Source organism: Mixophyes fleayi, chromosome 3 (genome assembly GCF_038048845.1).
Source record: "Mixophyes fleayi isolate aMixFle1 chromosome 3, aMixFle1.hap1, whole genome shotgun sequence".
In the NCBI taxonomy this organism is placed as follows: Eukaryota; Metazoa; Chordata; class Amphibia; order Anura; family Limnodynastidae; genus Mixophyes; species Mixophyes fleayi.
Genome location: NC_134404.1, coordinates 86354995 through 86372479, shown reverse-complemented (window position 1 = coordinate 86372479; position 17485 = coordinate 86354995). Strand labels below are relative to the sequence as shown.

General features: G+C 45.3%; 1 protein-coding gene across 3 annotated transcripts in view; it reads right to left on the bottom strand.

Moving 5' to 3' along the window:
• Positions 1-17485, bottom strand: part of SLC9A9 (solute carrier family 9 member A9) — a 650964-nt gene that overhangs the window by 627777 nt on the left and 5702 nt on the right. The window contains exon 1 of one of the 3 annotated variants that reach the window (XM_075201924.1): positions 5859-5937. The exons of the other annotated variants lie outside the window; for them this stretch is intronic. Coding sequence (XP_075058025.1) covers positions 5859-5874 — 16 coding nt within the window. The 5' untranslated portion in view covers positions 5875-5937. Of the gene's footprint in view, positions 1-5858; positions 5938-17485 lie in introns of those variants that run through there. 3 annotated transcript variants of the gene reach the window in all.

The window sequence follows — 17485 nt, the reverse complement described above, 5'->3', positions numbered from 1 at the left end:
GAGGGCTTAGCCTCTCTGCCGGTTATAGTTCTAGTCTTTCTGTGTCTAGCCTGCTCCTGAGCTACTGTCTGGTGTAAACCTTTGGATTGATTACCTGTATATGACCTATTGCCTGTCCCTGGATTCTGAGCCTGTGACCTTGACATATTGCCTGTACCCGGACTTTCAACCGTTGCCTGTGACCCTGACCGTGCTGATACCTGACATCCCCTTCGGTGCTCCATCCAGTCTGCAGATCACTTGCCTGCCTCTGTTCCATGTGTCACCTTCTGTACCTGTTGCCAGCCGTGTGAGTATAAACTTATACTACTTTGAGTTTAAGACTTGGGGACATCTGAGTGCTTGTGAGCATAACCAGTCTCTACGGGAAAGGCGGCTGCTAAAGGTGAAGACCTCTACTACCAGTTCTATAAGTTTATACCGCACTGGTTGTCATAACAATGAAAGACAGGATCAAGTAGAGTAAGACGTCTGGCCAGTGACTCAGTTGTCGGCATGTCCTGACCGGATCCTGATCAGGTCGGCTATAATTTCCTAGAACAGGGGAAAGTCTCATCCCAGAATAAGGGGTTATGGCAGCCTTGGGGCTATCGCTGCTACCACCTGCACTGTTTGCCTTCACAGTAAAGGGAAGATTGACATGGTCATATTCCTTGGTTACCCCGTTAATGCATAGGACTGATGGTAGCTGGAATTACAATACCGGATACCAAGGTGATTTCACTACTTGAGCACAACAATGCTAGCACTGTCTGTTGCCGTATCAGGATGGTTACATGGAACAGCAGTGGATTCCCTGAGGGCGAGGACATGGTGAAACAAGCAGGTGTTGGTTTCGGCCTGAAGTCAGGCCTGACATTTTTTTTTGCTGTCCAGGCCATATTTTCAACAGAGTAATACCAGTCAATAGCTGTCACAAGTTCCTCAAACGACTGAAGGGCGGTCTGTAAAATACATCTCTGTAGCCCCTAGCTATTATCTAGTTGCTTGTCAGCGTCGGAAGCGCTGCCCACCAGATCCCACAACCCTTTTATACACAAACACGCACACCACAACAATCACACCCATGTCATGCACCTGTGTGTAAACTACTTTCTCAAGGTAACCGCAGAATCATTAACCCTTTCTGTACTTCTCCCTGCTAGACAGGGCCTATCGTGGTTACCTTTTCCATAGTGCATTTTTTTAAAAAAATTAAATCTTAGACTTGAACGAACTTCACTATAACTAGCTCTCGATAAGAGGTTAATATACACATATTTTTACATTTATGGTTATGATTAACGCAATATATGGTGTAACTACTAAGGAGTCCTTCAATCTTTTATAGCAATCTGAGATAGAAGGAAATCATTTTGTGGTACTTGGAATATGTGTGTATAATAACCATATAAATTGTGACATATAATAACCATATAAATCATATGATAGAACACTAATACTTGATTATTATGAAACATTGTGAGAGAAAAGGATTTTAATGATGGTTTTACATATATTTTAATATTTTTTGTTTGGAGAGCTGAGAGTTAACTTACGCTAGCCTATTTTATATTGATTGGCAGTCAGGAGTATAAATATCTGTTTCTCCCTCCTCTACATATTCCTCTGATGAATAAATAAGAATATGGGGAAACACGTAAGGTAATTGTGGAAACTCCTGTGGCACTTGCTGCTATATCTCAGAGAAACAGTTTTAAAGAAAATTTGCCACAAACTGCCTATGTTACCTATGGAACTCTAAAAGGACTAAAATTCTTCTTCCACTTCATAATGTTCCCTGGGAAAAGAACGTGGCTCCTAATACAGAACGTACACTCTTGACAGCAGAGCAGAACCCTTTCAACATGCCGCTTGTTTCCTAGTCCGGATGGGGACAGAGCAGAGCAGTGTTTGGGGACCCAGTACTGCAACTATTTTGCCCCCCCCTCCATAGATGAGACGTGAAAGAGATGTGTGCCACCGCGCAGCGTCGGTGCCAATGGGGGCGTAGCCACAGTTTTGGGGGCATGGTCAACATGGGGTGTGCCTGCATGATTTTAAATATTACATATTGGGGGAGATTCAATTAGAAAAAAATATATACGCAATGTGTCTTTGGAACGGCCGCGGAGACATCTCGTGCGTATTTTTTACTGAAATATCCACTGATTTTTGCTAGCGCTCCATAGAGGTGGTAGGAAAAATGAGCTGATATTTTTACCATACTACCGGCAAAAATGCGCAGCTGCGATGTTCCCGAGAACATCGCTGCTAACTGAATCTCCCCTGTTATTGAAGCTTTCACAACCTGGTACTGGATTCCTGCATGCAACCTGGAATGTTGGGACTTGTTTGGAAAATGTATAGGTACTTGAAATATTGAAAACTGAGCAAAAAGTGAACACAGTACATAACACAGATCATGTAGGATATAATACATACATTATAATAAAACATTACATTTATCACGCCATCCCCAGACATGTCATGCCACCCCCCAGCCACATCACACCAAACACATTAGCAACATTATGTCACCCACCCGACACATCACTCTACCCCCTCAGACACATCACGCCACACCCCCAAGGAACATCATTAACTACACCCCCAGGCACATCATTAACCTCCCCAAGCCCATCAAAAACCCCCGTAGGCACGTCATTAACCCCCCCAAACACATCATTGACACCACCCCAGCAGACTAGCCAAGGTCAGCAGCAGGATGCAGGTAACACAGACTAGATAAGCAGGGCACACAGATCCACAAACCCTGCAGGGGTGTCCAGAAAATGGAAAAAGACATGCAGTCCATCAGTAGCATTCCAGCGGGAGCTGTAACCCTTGCCACGCTCCATGTGGTTTACAGATTAGAAGTCCACAGAAAGGATCTTCTGAAAGGAGCCTAATTACTTGAGATGAAAGGTATTTTCCTGGTTCAACCCCTTTGTTGCTGGTCTTAAGATAATTGTTCTCTGACTGACCAGCACTCCCAACAGACCCTGGCTGCACTCCTGAGGACATCAAAATAACCCCTTGTTTCCTCACAGATGCTTTTTGAAAAATTGAGATTGAATTTGGGTGGCCAAACAATTCTAAAGATGCACAACTCCTAATCTGTATGTTACTCAGAGCAACCATAATAAAACATACTCTTCCAGATGCCGGACAGTCTTGAATGAAGCTCATAGACACCATGTTATACTGACAGATTATTATGATTGAGCCTAGTACATGATAAGGGAAACCATGTTTTGAGAGTGGAGATGTGTTACAGTATGCAAAATCAAAAAACTCAAATGTAAGCATTTCAGATAAAAAAAGTAATTTATCTGAAGTTTCACAAACATTGTAGCGGAATTTGATTATGGTCACTGTGCTATTTGAAGCAGATACCAAATCAAAGACTTACAAAAAAGAAAAGAAAATTCACAAAGAACCAATCAAGCAATGTCTCATACATAATGCTGTCTTCTGGAGCTGCAGAAAGTGAAATAGGTCAGGGTAGCACAGTCAAATGCAGGCAGGTAGGATTACAGGTGTTTGTATCCTTCTCTCCGGGCCAGGAACCTGAATGGGCTGTTTAAGTGAATATGTCTATATTAGCCAAACTGTATGCCAAAACTGCCAAGTGTGTGGACACCTTAAGTGTGTGGGAAAAATGAACTATCATAATCAAGCAATCCTTTTTTGCATGTGCTGATTAGATAAAGTTTAATGTATTTAGATCTTTAATGAAAACATCATTTGCAAGAAAAAAATGTTTTAATTGTAATTCATAAAAATGTTGCATTTATGGCTAGCTTCAGTTATCTATTCCTTTTAGTGTCTTTTTTCAATCAACAAGAAGAATAAGTACATAACGGTCACCCAAAAAAAGGAAGCTGTGCTTTATACAGTGCCTTATTAAAATGCTCGACTCATGGCTTCTAAAACAAACAGAGCAGTTCTTTTGTTTATCACCAGAGCACTATCTCACTATGTTTGCATAGAATATGAACATTTTGGTTAAAGGCAAAGTTCAAACCACTTTATTGAAATCTTGAACTAGCAGTTAAGTTAAGTGCTTTAATCCAGTTTACATTATACGTGTGATAAAACAGTGGTGCTCAATCATTTTACAACTGGAACTCCAAGTCTACTGTTTTGGAACCCTAAAGAGGTGCTTCCCAAAAGACTGCATTTAATATCTGACAGTACAGTAACCCCAGAAACAGATCATGGGACCGCAATCGGTGTGCTGACCCGCAGATAGCACACCTTTAGGATAATACATTCCCCTGTATAGTAAATTCTAAAGTATACTGGCAGTCGCAGAAGAGTGCTTTGAATATATACTGGCATGAAGCCACAGTTATCTTAGGACACACAACTATGAGGAAGAGACCTGTGCAGGTATATTTTAGGAGGCCATCTAAACCAATTTCTTACCCACTTTTAAGTTTTCTGAAGAACTGGACAATAAAAAAGATACTTACAAAGCAGAGGAGGTTGGAGCTTTCCACCAATCAGAGTACAGCAAGCTGTCTTCTGGTTATGACGGCATCCCAGCACAACCAAACTAATCCGTTTGTACCCAAAAAAGTTAGTCATATTTTACCCATTTTTATATTATCTGAATAACTAAACAACAGAACAGGTAAAATCACAGCAAGAGAATATAGTTTTGGGACAAACAAGTAAGCAGATACTTTTGTACAGTTAATGCTGACTAATTAGATGGCAAGTTTCATATTTTCCTATGGAAGCAGGTCTCAATAACGGGACTGGTTGTTTGTGAAAACAGTTTTATTAGCCTCCTGTCTTATAGTCAGGAGGTCAGGGGGCCCAGTTGTTTCTTGTTTGACAAGACTGAAGCTATTACAACTATAAACATCAGACAGTGAGGCGCATTAACGAACGCGCTTTGAACGCTCTATTAAAGTAAGGACCAATTAAGCTAAGCTGGAACTAGAGCTTAACTAGCTCTGATTTTCAATATCATTGTGTACAAGCCCTGAGTGCAACCGAATGACAGCTCTGAAGTAAATGAAAAAAGTGTACCACAAATAAGAACATGAACCTAGAAATGGTATTAAGTGACACTTTCAGGGTGAGGGCCTAAAAAAAATATTAAATGCCACGGCCCAAATAAAATATTGTTTCTATATTTCTATGAATATAAATGATATCCCCTCAGATAAAAGTCTGAAATATTTGGTCAGTGGTAGGCAATTAGGTTAAGCAGACATTCGTTCAGGAAGCCAACTTAACATATGCAGATCACAGCCATGCACTGCCTTTGATTCTGTATGGCATTTTCTATTTAGACTAAACTTCTGTTCAATAGGTATTATAAAAACAAAGTAGCCCCCTAGGCGAGAACTGTGCTAAAGATAAAGGCTACCTATCAAAAACATGCTTTCAACTTAGAGGCAAAACCCCACAAGGGTTGTGAAATATAGATATCAAATGTAGCAGAAAATCACAGTAGTCACATATATTTTGGAATGATATTTGGTATTGTGGTAATTCCATCATATTTGTATATGTAAATGTGCGGAAGGGTTATGACTGGTTTATTGAAGGGGGAGTTATGTCTCAGGATATGTCTCAGTTTAGTTATGGAAGGTCAAACTTTTGGTCTATTTTTGATCAAACCATAATTGACACTTAGGGGACATATCCTCCACCACATTAGCATATTTACTGCCCTTCTGAATGCTGCCCCATTTTAGCCTGCTTAAATTGCCCTCTTAAACACAGGGTGATTGTCGGTTCTTGGAATCTCAAGTTAAATGAAGGACTGCTGGTTTGTGAACTGTTAATGCAATTGACTAACAAGTCTAGTGCGTACCAGCATTAACCCTTTGATTGCTGATGCGTGCATTACTAACCTGTAACAAGGAGCATAGTATGTGCCAGTGTGTGACAGTATTGGGGTCCTATACCCTTTTTCAATAGGTGGTGGCAGATCATAGGTATGTATGGGTGAGAGAGCGCTGCTTGGGGTGATTCAGCAAATCTGTGTGATAGAAGAGAGAAAAATTGAGTGATGGAATCGTGCGTAACCACATAGAGTAAACACCCAAAGCCAGGAACGCGGGAGCATATTTGTGACAGACACTATTTCACAAAGGAAGTGGTTGACCAGGGCAGCAAACACACACATTCATATGAATCAAAGTTAAAACAGTGATATTGAGGTTTGCTATTAATTAAGCAACTAAGAGTTTTAATGTACTGTGGCAAAGGGGGATATTTTCCACAGTTCCCTGTAAGGGAACAGGTAGGAACACAGTTAGTCTGCAGCAGCAGGCTGCAGACAGGGTTAAGTTTTCCCTAGGATCCTCTCGTAGCACACACACACAGAGGTGTTCCACATGGATGTGATTGGTTTGCTGTGGTTTGTTGTAGTGCTTGGGGTGGAGGATAAAGTCACTGTCTGTATGTGTGGGTGGCACTACCGATGCCAGTAAGTGGCCGGCGAGTAGACAGGAAAGTAATGTTTAGCCAGATGTAGGTGGTGGGGATTTTCGTGCACTGTTACTGGATATGATTGCTGTACCAGCATTGGAGCTGTTTTACCATTCTGACAACTGCTAATAAACAGCTAAATGGATCAGCATACCTGTGTCCGATTCCCGTACATGGTGTACTTTCTCACAAGTGGTGTCATCGTGGGATCTATAGGACAGCTAAGACACAGCCGTCCTCCCAGCCTCCAGACGCAAGGGTGGTGAGTGGAGTCTGTTAAAGACCACTATAATCCACCAAACTGTTGTAATGCTTTTGTTTCAAATGTATTGCTGTGAAGAGACAAACCTTTGCATTGGGAAATGATTAGCAGCTGTTTTGTTGCAAAAGAAAGCAGAAGTTAAAACACTGCTGGTCATTGTAGTGCCACACTTATTAAGGGTTCAGACTGAGTTGGGTGTGGTCCAAGAAAACATTTTTTTGGGGGCTTTGTTTTCTATTTACCAGTGAAAGTTTCACAGCACATGTCAGCTGGAAAAAAAAAAGGGAGTTTAAAAACAAACAAAAACAAATTTATTTTTTGGTAATTGTAGTACCACACCTTGTGGGTCACTCAGTTGTGAATTAGTTGTGGCCCAAAAACTTTTGTTGTTACCTGAATGCTATGAGAATCTAGGTTTCATTTTCACAGCACAAACTCCTGTGGGAATGGAAGACATTTTAAGAACCGTAGTGCATATGGCAGCAGTGCAGGTGGAAAATACCCGACTTCTCCGTGAGGAGATTGCTCAGGGGAGACGGGATAGAGAGGCTCCAGCTACCGCCACGCTACAGAAATTAACTTCTGATGATGACGTGGAGGCATATCTAATAGCCTTTGAGCGTGTCACCACCCGAGCCAAGTGGCCACCTGTGTCTTGGTCCGAATACCTGGCTCCCTATCTTTCAGGAGAAGCAAAGCGAACCTATATAGACCTAGATGAGGACCAGGCTGTGTCACTCACCGGACTGTGAGTGCTTCTTCCCGGACTATTAGGAACCGTGGACGTCCTCTATCCTGAGGGACTGCGCATGCGCAGCCCTTTCCAAACCTTCAGTGTATGTTCCTTTAACTTAATTGGCAGATCAGGCAACCTCCCTATATTAAGCACCTGTGGTCAACACCACGTTGCCTGATCTTGGAGTCTCATTCCCCATGAGTCTCTGAAGGTGTTCCTGTGTTTCCTTGTTTATTCAGCCCTGCTGATTCCTGTGGTTTCCAAACCACTTCTACCTCTGTGGTTTCCAAACCACTTCTGCTACTGTGGTTCCCATACCACTTCTACCATCTACTGAATCATCGTGACTGTGAGCTGATTCCTATCCGCTGCCTCCGTGCACTACAGTCTTCTAATCACTTCAACTCTACCATGTATCATTGGGACTGTTAGCTGATGCCTATCCGCTGCCTCCGTGCATTACAGGCTTCAACCACATCCACTCACCTGTTCATGATTGTGACTGCCAGCTGATTCCTATCCGCTGCCTCCGTGCACTACAGGCTTCAACCTGCAACTCGTCTGTGTTTCATCATCGTGACTGCTAGCTGATTCCTATCCGCTGCCTCCGTGCACTACAGTCTTCAACCTGCAACCCGTCTGTGTTTCATCGTGACTGTTTGGCTGATTCCTATCCGCTGCCTCTGTGCGCTTCAGTCTTCAGTCCTTGTCAACGCTCCCGTGTTTCCTTGAGTCTGCCTCCACTATTGCTACCCGCTATTCTCCGTGATCAACAGTGCCTGTTCAACTCTGCTCTCCCGTGTCCCATCGTTACTGCACCTGCTGGTTGCTATTGGCTACCTCCGTGTTCCCGCAGAGACCCGCTGCTGCTACTCCTCAGCACTACTCATCCATCTACTGCTGATCCGCTCTCCACGCTTTCCTGTGTTCCCTGCTGGTCTACCTTCCCGTGCGCTGCACCTACTAGACCACCGCTTCACCCATCCAGGGACTTCGCATCCTGCCGGCCTCCTGCCGTTCAGGTATCTCTGCACTCCTGTCTGACTGCCTCCTGAACCACGGTATGCATACTTCTCATTGACTGTGCTGTGTATTGCATACCTTGCTGGACTGTGTTGGTTCTCCTCTGGAGTGTGCTATCCGCTGAGTCTATTGCCATCATTGACTGTGTTATCTTATGCTGGACTACTTCAAGAGACTTTCTATATTGGCAGTATTGTTCAGTCATTTATACATTTATATTGTGCATATTACTGTGGATCAAAGTCAAGGTGCCCGTGTATATATTGTGTTGCAGTCTCTCCCCGTGCACCTCCTCACATATATATTCAGTAGTACAACTTGCTAGTGGCAGACCACTGACTCCTGTTTACAGTTTCACCTGTTCCAGTATCCTCTCACATAGCAGTGGTACAACTTGCTAACGCAGACCACTGACTCCCCGGATATCTCCACTTGGATTCCATTCCTTCACTCAGACAGCGGTACAACTTGCTATCCGCAGACCGCTGACTCTCATCACCTCCTCGTTTCTGTTGGACATTCCTCCTCACTATAGCAGTGGTACAACTTGCTACCGCAGACCACTGACTACCTTCACGTGTCCTTTGTCCATACAGTTCCTCGTGTATTACTACCTCCATATTGCCAGTGCTGCTAGTCATAGACTTTCCTGAGCATCTCATCATCTGCTATTTCCTGTTCCGTGATCACCCTGCTACCAGAGTACCATATTACCACCTATACTGCTCTGGTAAGCCTATCACCTGGTGATCCCTGGGTAAAGACTCCTAGTGCCCGTGACAGTAAGATCAGGCCATGACAGACCCAGATACGGAACCTACTGCTAAAGAGATGCTGCAGCATCTGGTCAGTCGTGTGGAGCAACAGGATGCTCGCCAACAGCTGTTACTTCAATGTTACCAATCGTTAACCTCCCAAGGAACATCTGGACAGACTGTTACAGCTAGTATTGAAGCTCCTGTGCTTTCCTCCGTTTCCCCAGTGCCATCCCAGGTGTCTACAGCTCCTACGCTTCACCTGCCTACTCCGTCAAAATATGACGGGGACCCCAAAACTTGTAGAGGTTTCCTTAACCAATGTTCAGTCCATTTTGAACTCCAACCTCAAAATTTTTCTACCCATCGTTCCAGAGTGGCCTATCTTATCTCATTGTTTTCTGGACAAGCCCTGGCTTGGGCCTCCCCTCTGTGGGAAAGAAACGATCCAATTCTACAAGATAGTGCCAAATTCATTTCCACGTTCCGAAGTGTGTTCGATGAACCAGGTCGTGTGACCTCCGCTGCTTCCAGCATTCTTCGTTTGCGACAAGGCTCCCATACAGTAGGACAGTATGTCATTCAATTTAGGATCTTAGCCTCTGAACTTCAGTGGAACACTGAAGCATTAGTTGCCGCCTTCTGGCAGGGGCTCTCCGATAAAATTAAAGATGCACTGACTACCCAAGAGCTTCCTTCGTCACTAGAAGATTTGATCTCTCTTTGCCATCGTGTAGACATGAGATTTCGTGAAAGAGAATCTGAGAAAACAACTTCTGCTAAAGCACCTCTTCGTTTAAACCCTCAATTTCGTCCAGTTTCACCTTCTGTGATTCCCATGGAGATAGGACGTTCCAAATTATCTTTAGAAGAGAGGAAACGAAGAGTAAAGAATAGACTCTGTATCTATTGTGCTGATTCCACACATATGCTCAGTTCTTGCCCTAAGAAATCGGGAAATGCCAGGCCCTAACTAGTTCTGGAGAGGTGAAGTTAGGGTCCCTGGAGTCCTCTCCATTGTCTATGAAATCTAAAGTCTGCGCTTTCGATGTTACGATTTCCTTTGCTACTAAATCCTTTGAGTCACAGGCATTGATTGATTCCGGAGCAGCAGGAAATTTCATTTCTAAATCACTAGTGAATCAATGGTCCCTACCAGTGATCACTTTAAAAACACCCATTACTGTGACGGCTATAGATGGATCACGTCTCATCAATGGTCTCATCACCCAGAGTACGTCTCCAGTAACCCTTCAGATTGGTGTACTACACCATGAAGAAATTTCGTTTTTAATTCTTCCTGTTACGACAAGTCCGATTGTCTTAGGCCTTCCATGGCTTCAATGTCACTCTCCCCAGATTGACTGGCGCACCCCTCAAGTTACGTCTTGGGGGCCTGAATGTCACCATCGTTGTCTCTCTCAAGTTATTCCTCTTAAAGTACAGCAATCTTCCATCTCATCTTCCTCCCCGGGACTCCCTCCTCAGTATGCTTCATTTGCCGATGTGTTTGATAAAGCTCAGTCTGAACGTCTTCCTCCTCATCGTTCTTGGGATTGTCCGATCGACCTTCTACCTGGCAAGACTCCTCCCAGGGGTCGGGTCTATCCTCTCTCGTTACCTGAAACTCAAGCCACATCTGAGTACATACAGGAGAATCTCCAGCGTGGGTTCATTCGACCTTCCACCTCTCCCGCTGGAGCTGGGTTCTTCTTCGTCAAAAAGAAGGATGGATCATTACGCCCTTGTATAGATTTTCGTGGACTCAACGCCATTACTATCAAGAATCGGTATCCCATTCCGCTGATCACTGAGCTATTTGATCGCATCAAGGGAGCTCGGATATTTACTAAGTTGGATCTTCGTGGTGCCTACAATTTAATTAGAATCCGTTCCGGTGACGAATGGAAGACCGCGTTTAACACCAGAGATGGGCATTACGAATATTTAGTAATGCCCTTCGGGCTGTGTAATGCCCCCGCGGTTTTCCAGGGTTTCATCAATGAGATCTTTCGGGACTTATTATATGTATGTGTCGTTGTCTACCTGGACGACATATTGATCTTCTCACAGGACCTGCCTTCTCATCACCAACATGTGGCAGAGGTCCTCTCCAGACTACGGAAAAACTCATTGTTCTGTAAATTGGAAAAATGTTCATTCGAGTTACCCCAGATTCCATTCTTGGGGTATATAGTTTCCGGAGTTGGCCTGAAGATGGATCCAGACAAAGTAAATGCTGTACTACATTGGCCTCAGCCAACTACTCTTCGTGCCATCCAGCGTTTTTTAGGTTTTGCCAATTACTATAGACGCTTCATTCAAGACTTCTCATCCATTGCATCTCCCATTGTGGCCTTAACCCGGAAAGGGGCTAATACTAAGCAATGGTCATCTGAGGCTCTCCAAGCCTTTCAAATCCTCAAAGAGTCCTTCTCGTCTGCTCCCATTCTGCGACAACCTGATGTGACACTCCCCTTCTTCCTAGAAGTAGATGCCTCTAATGTGGGCTTAGGAGCTATTCTCTCCCAACGCTCGGAGCAACAAAAATTACATCCTTGTGCCTTCTACTCTCGGGGTCTTCTGCCCGCAGAGAAAAACTATACTATCGGGGACAAGGAGTTGCTGGCCATCAAAGCTGCATTAGAGGAATGGAGATACTTGTTGGAAGGAGCTCGCCATCCGGTGACGATCTTCACGGATCATAAGAACTTGTCATATTTGCAATCTGCTCAATGCTTGAACCCTCGTCAAGCAAGATGGTCTCTTTTCTTTTCCCGTTTTGAATTAATTATAACCTTCAAACCAGCTGCTAAGAACAAGAAAGCTGACGCTCTATCTCGAGCTTTTGTGACGTCCTCTGATGTAGAAGAGGTTCCCAACCATGCTATTCTAGACCCCAAATGTATTTCTCTGGCTGCTTCATCCACCAAAATGCTACCATTTGGGAAGACCCTCGTGCCTCCTACTCTGAGGAGGAAAATCCTTTCGTGGTTCCATGCCTCTCGTTTTTCTGGACACGCCGGTGAACATAAGACCTTTGAGATTCTCTCTCGTAGTTACTGGTGGCCTTCAATGAGGAGAGACGTCAAAGAGTTTATTGCTTCCTGTGATTTATGTTCTCAGTTCAAATCCTCCCGCAGAACTCCAGCAGGGTTGCTGCGACCACTACCCATTCCGTCCAAGCCTTGGACCCATATTAGTATGGATTTCGTTACTGATTTGCCACCAAGTAAGAATCACAATACTATTTGGGTAGTGGTAGACAGATTTTCGAAGATGGCTCATTTCGTCCCTCTGTCCGGTTTACCTTCCTCGTCTACTCTGGCTGAACATTTCATTAAAGAAATCTTCCGCATCCATGGATGTCCGTCTGAGATTGTGTCAGATAGAGGAGTACAATTCGTTTCCAGATTCTGGCGGGCCCTTTGTAAAACCTTGGGCATACGATTAGCACTCTCATCGTCTTACCATCCGCAATCTAACGGACAAACGGAACGAGTCAATCAAGATCTTGAGACTTTTATTAGGATGTTCTCTTCAGCCAACCAAGACAACTGGGTAGAATTGCTCCCTTGGGCTGAATTCGCACATAACAACATGTACCATGAGTCATCATCCAAAACTCCATTCTTTGTGGTCTACGGTCACCATCCGTCTTTTCCGGAATTTCCTGCCCTCCCGCCCACCCAAGTTCCTGCTGTGGAGACTGCTTGTCAGACCTTCAAAAATATCTGGTCTCAGGTCAAAACCTGTTTAAAGAAGACATCTAACAAATATAAGTCTTTCGCAGATAAGAAGAGGCGGGCTATTCCACCACTAAAAATTGGAGATCGTGTCTGGTTATCTACCAAAAATATTCGTTTGAAGGTTCCATCTATGAAATTCGCCCCTCGTTTTATTGGTCCATATAGGATCATTCAAGTTATCAATCCAGTATGTGTTAAACTTCTTCTTCCTAAGAATCTTCGGATTTCCAATGCCTTCCATGTGTCCTTACTCAAACCTCTTATTATCAATCGTTTCTCGACTCCTCCCTCAGCACCGCAGCCAGTTCAAGTTCATCAGGAGGAGGATTTCGAGATTACTGAGGTATTGGATGCAAAAATTTCGCGAGGAGTCCTCCGTTTCCTCGTTCATTGGAAGGGCTTTGGTCCTGAAGAGCGTTCATGGATCAAAGCTGAAGATCTTAATGCTCCTGCCCTTCTGAAGCAGTTTTATTCCAAAAATCCGGACAAGCCCGGTTCCAGGCGTTCTGTGCCCACCTTTAAAAGGGGGGGTACTGTCACTCACCGGACTGTGAGTGCTTCTTCCCGGACTATTAGGAACCGTGGACGTCCTCTATCCTGAGGGACTGCGCATGCGCAGCCCTTTCCAAACCTTCAGTGTATGTTCCTTTAACTTAATTGGCAGATCAGGCAACCTCCCTATATTAAGCACCTGTGGTCAACACCACGTTGCCTGATCTTGGAGTCTCATTCCCCATGAGTCTCTGAAGGTGTTCCTGTGTTTCCTTGTTTATTCAGCCCTGCTGATTCCTGTGGTTTCCAAACCACTTCTACCTCTGTGGTTTCCAAACCACTTCTGCTACTGTGGTTCCCATACCACTTCTACCATCTACTGAATCATCGTGACTGTGAGCTGATTCCTATCCGCTGCCTCCGTGCACTACAGTCTTCTAATCACTTCAACTCTACCATGTATCATTGGGACTGTTAGCTGATGCCTATCCGCTGCCTCCGTGCATTACAGGCTTCAACCACATCCACTCACCTGTTCATGATTGTGACTGCCAGCTGATTCCTATCCGCTGCCTCCGTGCACTACAGGCTTCAACCTGCAACTCGTCTGTGTTTCATCATCGTGACTGCTAGCTGATTCCTATCCGCTGCCTCCGTGCACTACAGTCTTCAACCTGCAACCCGTCTGTGTTTCATCGTGACTGTTTGGCTGATTCCTATCCGCTGCCTCTGTGCGCTTCAGTCTTCAGTCCTTGTCAACGCTCCCGTGTTTCCTTGAGTCTGCCTCCACTATTGCTACCCGCTATTCTCCGTGATCAACAGTGCCTGTTCAACTCTGCTCTCCCGTGTCCCATCGTTACTGCACCTGCTGGTTGCTATTGGCTACCTCCGTGTTCCCGCAGAGACCCGCTGCTGCTACTCCTCAGCACTACTCATCCATCTACTGCTGATCCGCTCTCCACGCTTTCCTGTGTTCCCTGCTGGTCTACCTTCCCGTGCGCTGCACCTACTAGACCACCGCTTCACCCATCCAGGGACTTCGCATCCTGCCGGCCTCCTGCCGTTCAGGTATCTCTGCACTCCTGTCTGACTGCCTCCTGAACCACGGTATGCATACTTCTCATTGACTGTGCTGTGTATTGCATACCTTGCTGGACTGTGTTGGTTCTCCTCTGGAGTGTGCTATCCGCTGAGTCTATTGCCATCATTGACTGTGTTATCTTATGCTGGACTACTTCAAGAGACTTTCTATATTGGCAGTATTGTTCAGTCATTTATACATTTATATTGTGCATATTACTGTGGATCAAAGTCAAGGTGCCCGTGTATATATTGTGTTGCAGTCTCTCCCCGTGCACCTCCTCACATATATATTCAGTAGTACAACTTGCTAGTGGCAGACCACTGACTCCTGTTTACAGTTTCACCTGTTCCAGTATCCTCTCACATAGCAGTGGTACAACTTGCTAACGCAGACCACTGACTCCCCGGATATCTCCACTTGGATTCCATTCCTTCACTCAGACAGCGGTACAACTTGCTATCCGCAGACCGCTGACTCTCATCACCTCCTCGTTTCTGTTGGACATTCCTCCTCACTATAGCAGTGGTACAACTTGCTACCGCAGACCACTGACTACCTTCACGTGTCCTTTGTCCATACAGTTCCTCGTGTATTACTACCTCCATATTGCCAGTGCTGCTAGTCATAGACTTTCCTGAGCATCTCATCATCTGCTATTTCCTGTTCCGTGATCACCCTGCTACCAGAGTACCATATTACCACCTATACTGCTCTGGTAAGCCTATCACCTGGTGATCCCTGGGTAAAGACTCCTAGTGCCCGTGACAGGCTGGCCATTATCAGCGGCTAAAAACTGCCATCTTAGCGAGGGTTGGAGTCACCAGAGCAGGGGAGGCCCAACGATAATATGACTAGAGGCCCTCCAAAGATTTACTGATTCAGGCTCAGCTTGCTGAACTTGGAAGAACACTAAAGAAGTGGTTACAGCCAGAAAAGAACACTGCGGGCAGAATGATCGAAATTCTGGCCATTGACCATTGTATTCAGGGTATGGACCGAGAGCTCCAAAGGTGGGCACTGCAGGCGGATCCTCAGTCATATGAGGAATTGGCTGCTCTGGTGGAGAGATACAGTGCCTTGCAACATATGCCCAAACCTCCGTTGCCCGCTCCAAAATTTGTGCCTCGGTCAAAGACTGGCATATGGAACAGTGGACCAGATGATGCAGAGGAGAGATTGCTAGATAAACCTGCATTAAGTCCAATCTGCCTCAAGTTCAAAGAGCCTGGACATTTGAGGGCTCAGTGCCCAACGTCCGTAGAGCCTTTGGGTTGTTCACTAGCGCACACACAACCAAGCTATCCGAGCTGCTGTACAATGAGTCCAGTCACCGGGAAGTCCTGCTTGTTCCGCGTGACTGTGTTTGTGAATCACCATCTGGTGCTGGCTCTGGTAGATTCGGGTAGTGAATTGTTCTTGGTTTCCAGCTCCATATTACCAGAGAAACTGAAGCATAATCTGCCCAAAGTGAAGGTACTCTGTGTCCATGGGACTGCCGAGGAATATGACGGGACTCTTTTGCCTGTTACTGTGAATGGCCAGACAGTAACAATGGTAGCGGCCGTTGCCCCAAAACTGCCATACCCTTTAATCCTGGGCAGAGACTTCCCGCTGTTCAAGCAGATCCTCCAGGAGCAAATCTAGCTGGACACGTCGGCAATTGAAGCACCGGCCAAAAGTCCAGCCTTGATGGAGGAGCTTGAGGGAACAGAAAATGGAAAGCGCCAGGATCTACTACGAAACCTGAACCAGACAATTCGGGAAAATACAGCTCCTAAGAGGTGGGAGCCTAGACAAAGGAGAGCTGCACAAGTACCAATGCGGAACCAGACCCTGGCATCGTTTGTTAGCGAGACCTAGGGTGAAGGGGCTACGCCTCCCAATGAGGACCCAGACTGGGCAGGATTGTCTAACTTGTCTAACACTAAGAGACTTTGGCCGAGACCAACTTGGAGATGTTGCCTTAGCTAATATCTATAAGAATGTGGTTGAGATTAATGGGGTAGAGAAGGCTAACAAGTCTGCAGAGGGTATTGCCTATTATATGGTAAAGAATGATCTGTTGTATAGAGTTGATAATGTACAGGGTAGAACTGTGGAGCAATTGTTAATACCACAAATCCATACATCACTTGTCCTCAAAGCTGCACATACACATCGGTGTGGGGGGCACTTGGGGGAAGATAAAACAAGGGAGCGGTTACTGCAAGGTTTTATTGGCCAGAAGTGTACAAGGCAATAAAAAGAGGTTTTGCCGGACGTGTCCAGTATGTTAGAGAACCTGTCCGAAGCCAGACTATCGGGCCCCATTATGTCACATCCCTGTGGTGCAGACCCCGTTCAAGCGTATTGGTATGGATTTCGGTAGGCCCATTAGAGAAGTTGGCCCGCGGCCATCAGTATGTATGGGTCATAGTGGACTATGCTACCAGGTATCCCGCGGCTATATATAAAATCCAGCACAATAGAAAAAGAAACTACGATAAGTCAGCTGTAGTTAGAACTTTCCAACCAGTTGACAAAGTTCCCATAAGAGAAGATCTGTCCCCAGGGCGGGGACGTGCTCTCCGCAGTGTCAGCGTCACCAAGGATGGCGGCGCTAAGGGGAGGGGTATGTGGCAAAGAGGGATATTTGTCACAGTTCCCTGTAAGGGAACAGGTAGGAACACAGTTAGTCTGAGCAGCAGGCTGCAGACAGGGTTACGTTTTCCCTAGGTTCCTCTTTGAGCACACACACACACAGGTGTTCCCCATGGGTATGATTGGTTTGCTGTGATTTGTTGTAGTGCTTGGGGTGGAGGATAAAGATACTGTCTATATGTGTGGGTGGCACCACCGATGCCAGTAAGTGGCCCGCGAGTAGACAGGGAAGTAATGTCTAGCGAGATGTAGGTGGTGGGGATTTTCGAGCACTGTTACTGGGTATGATTACTCTACCAGCATTGG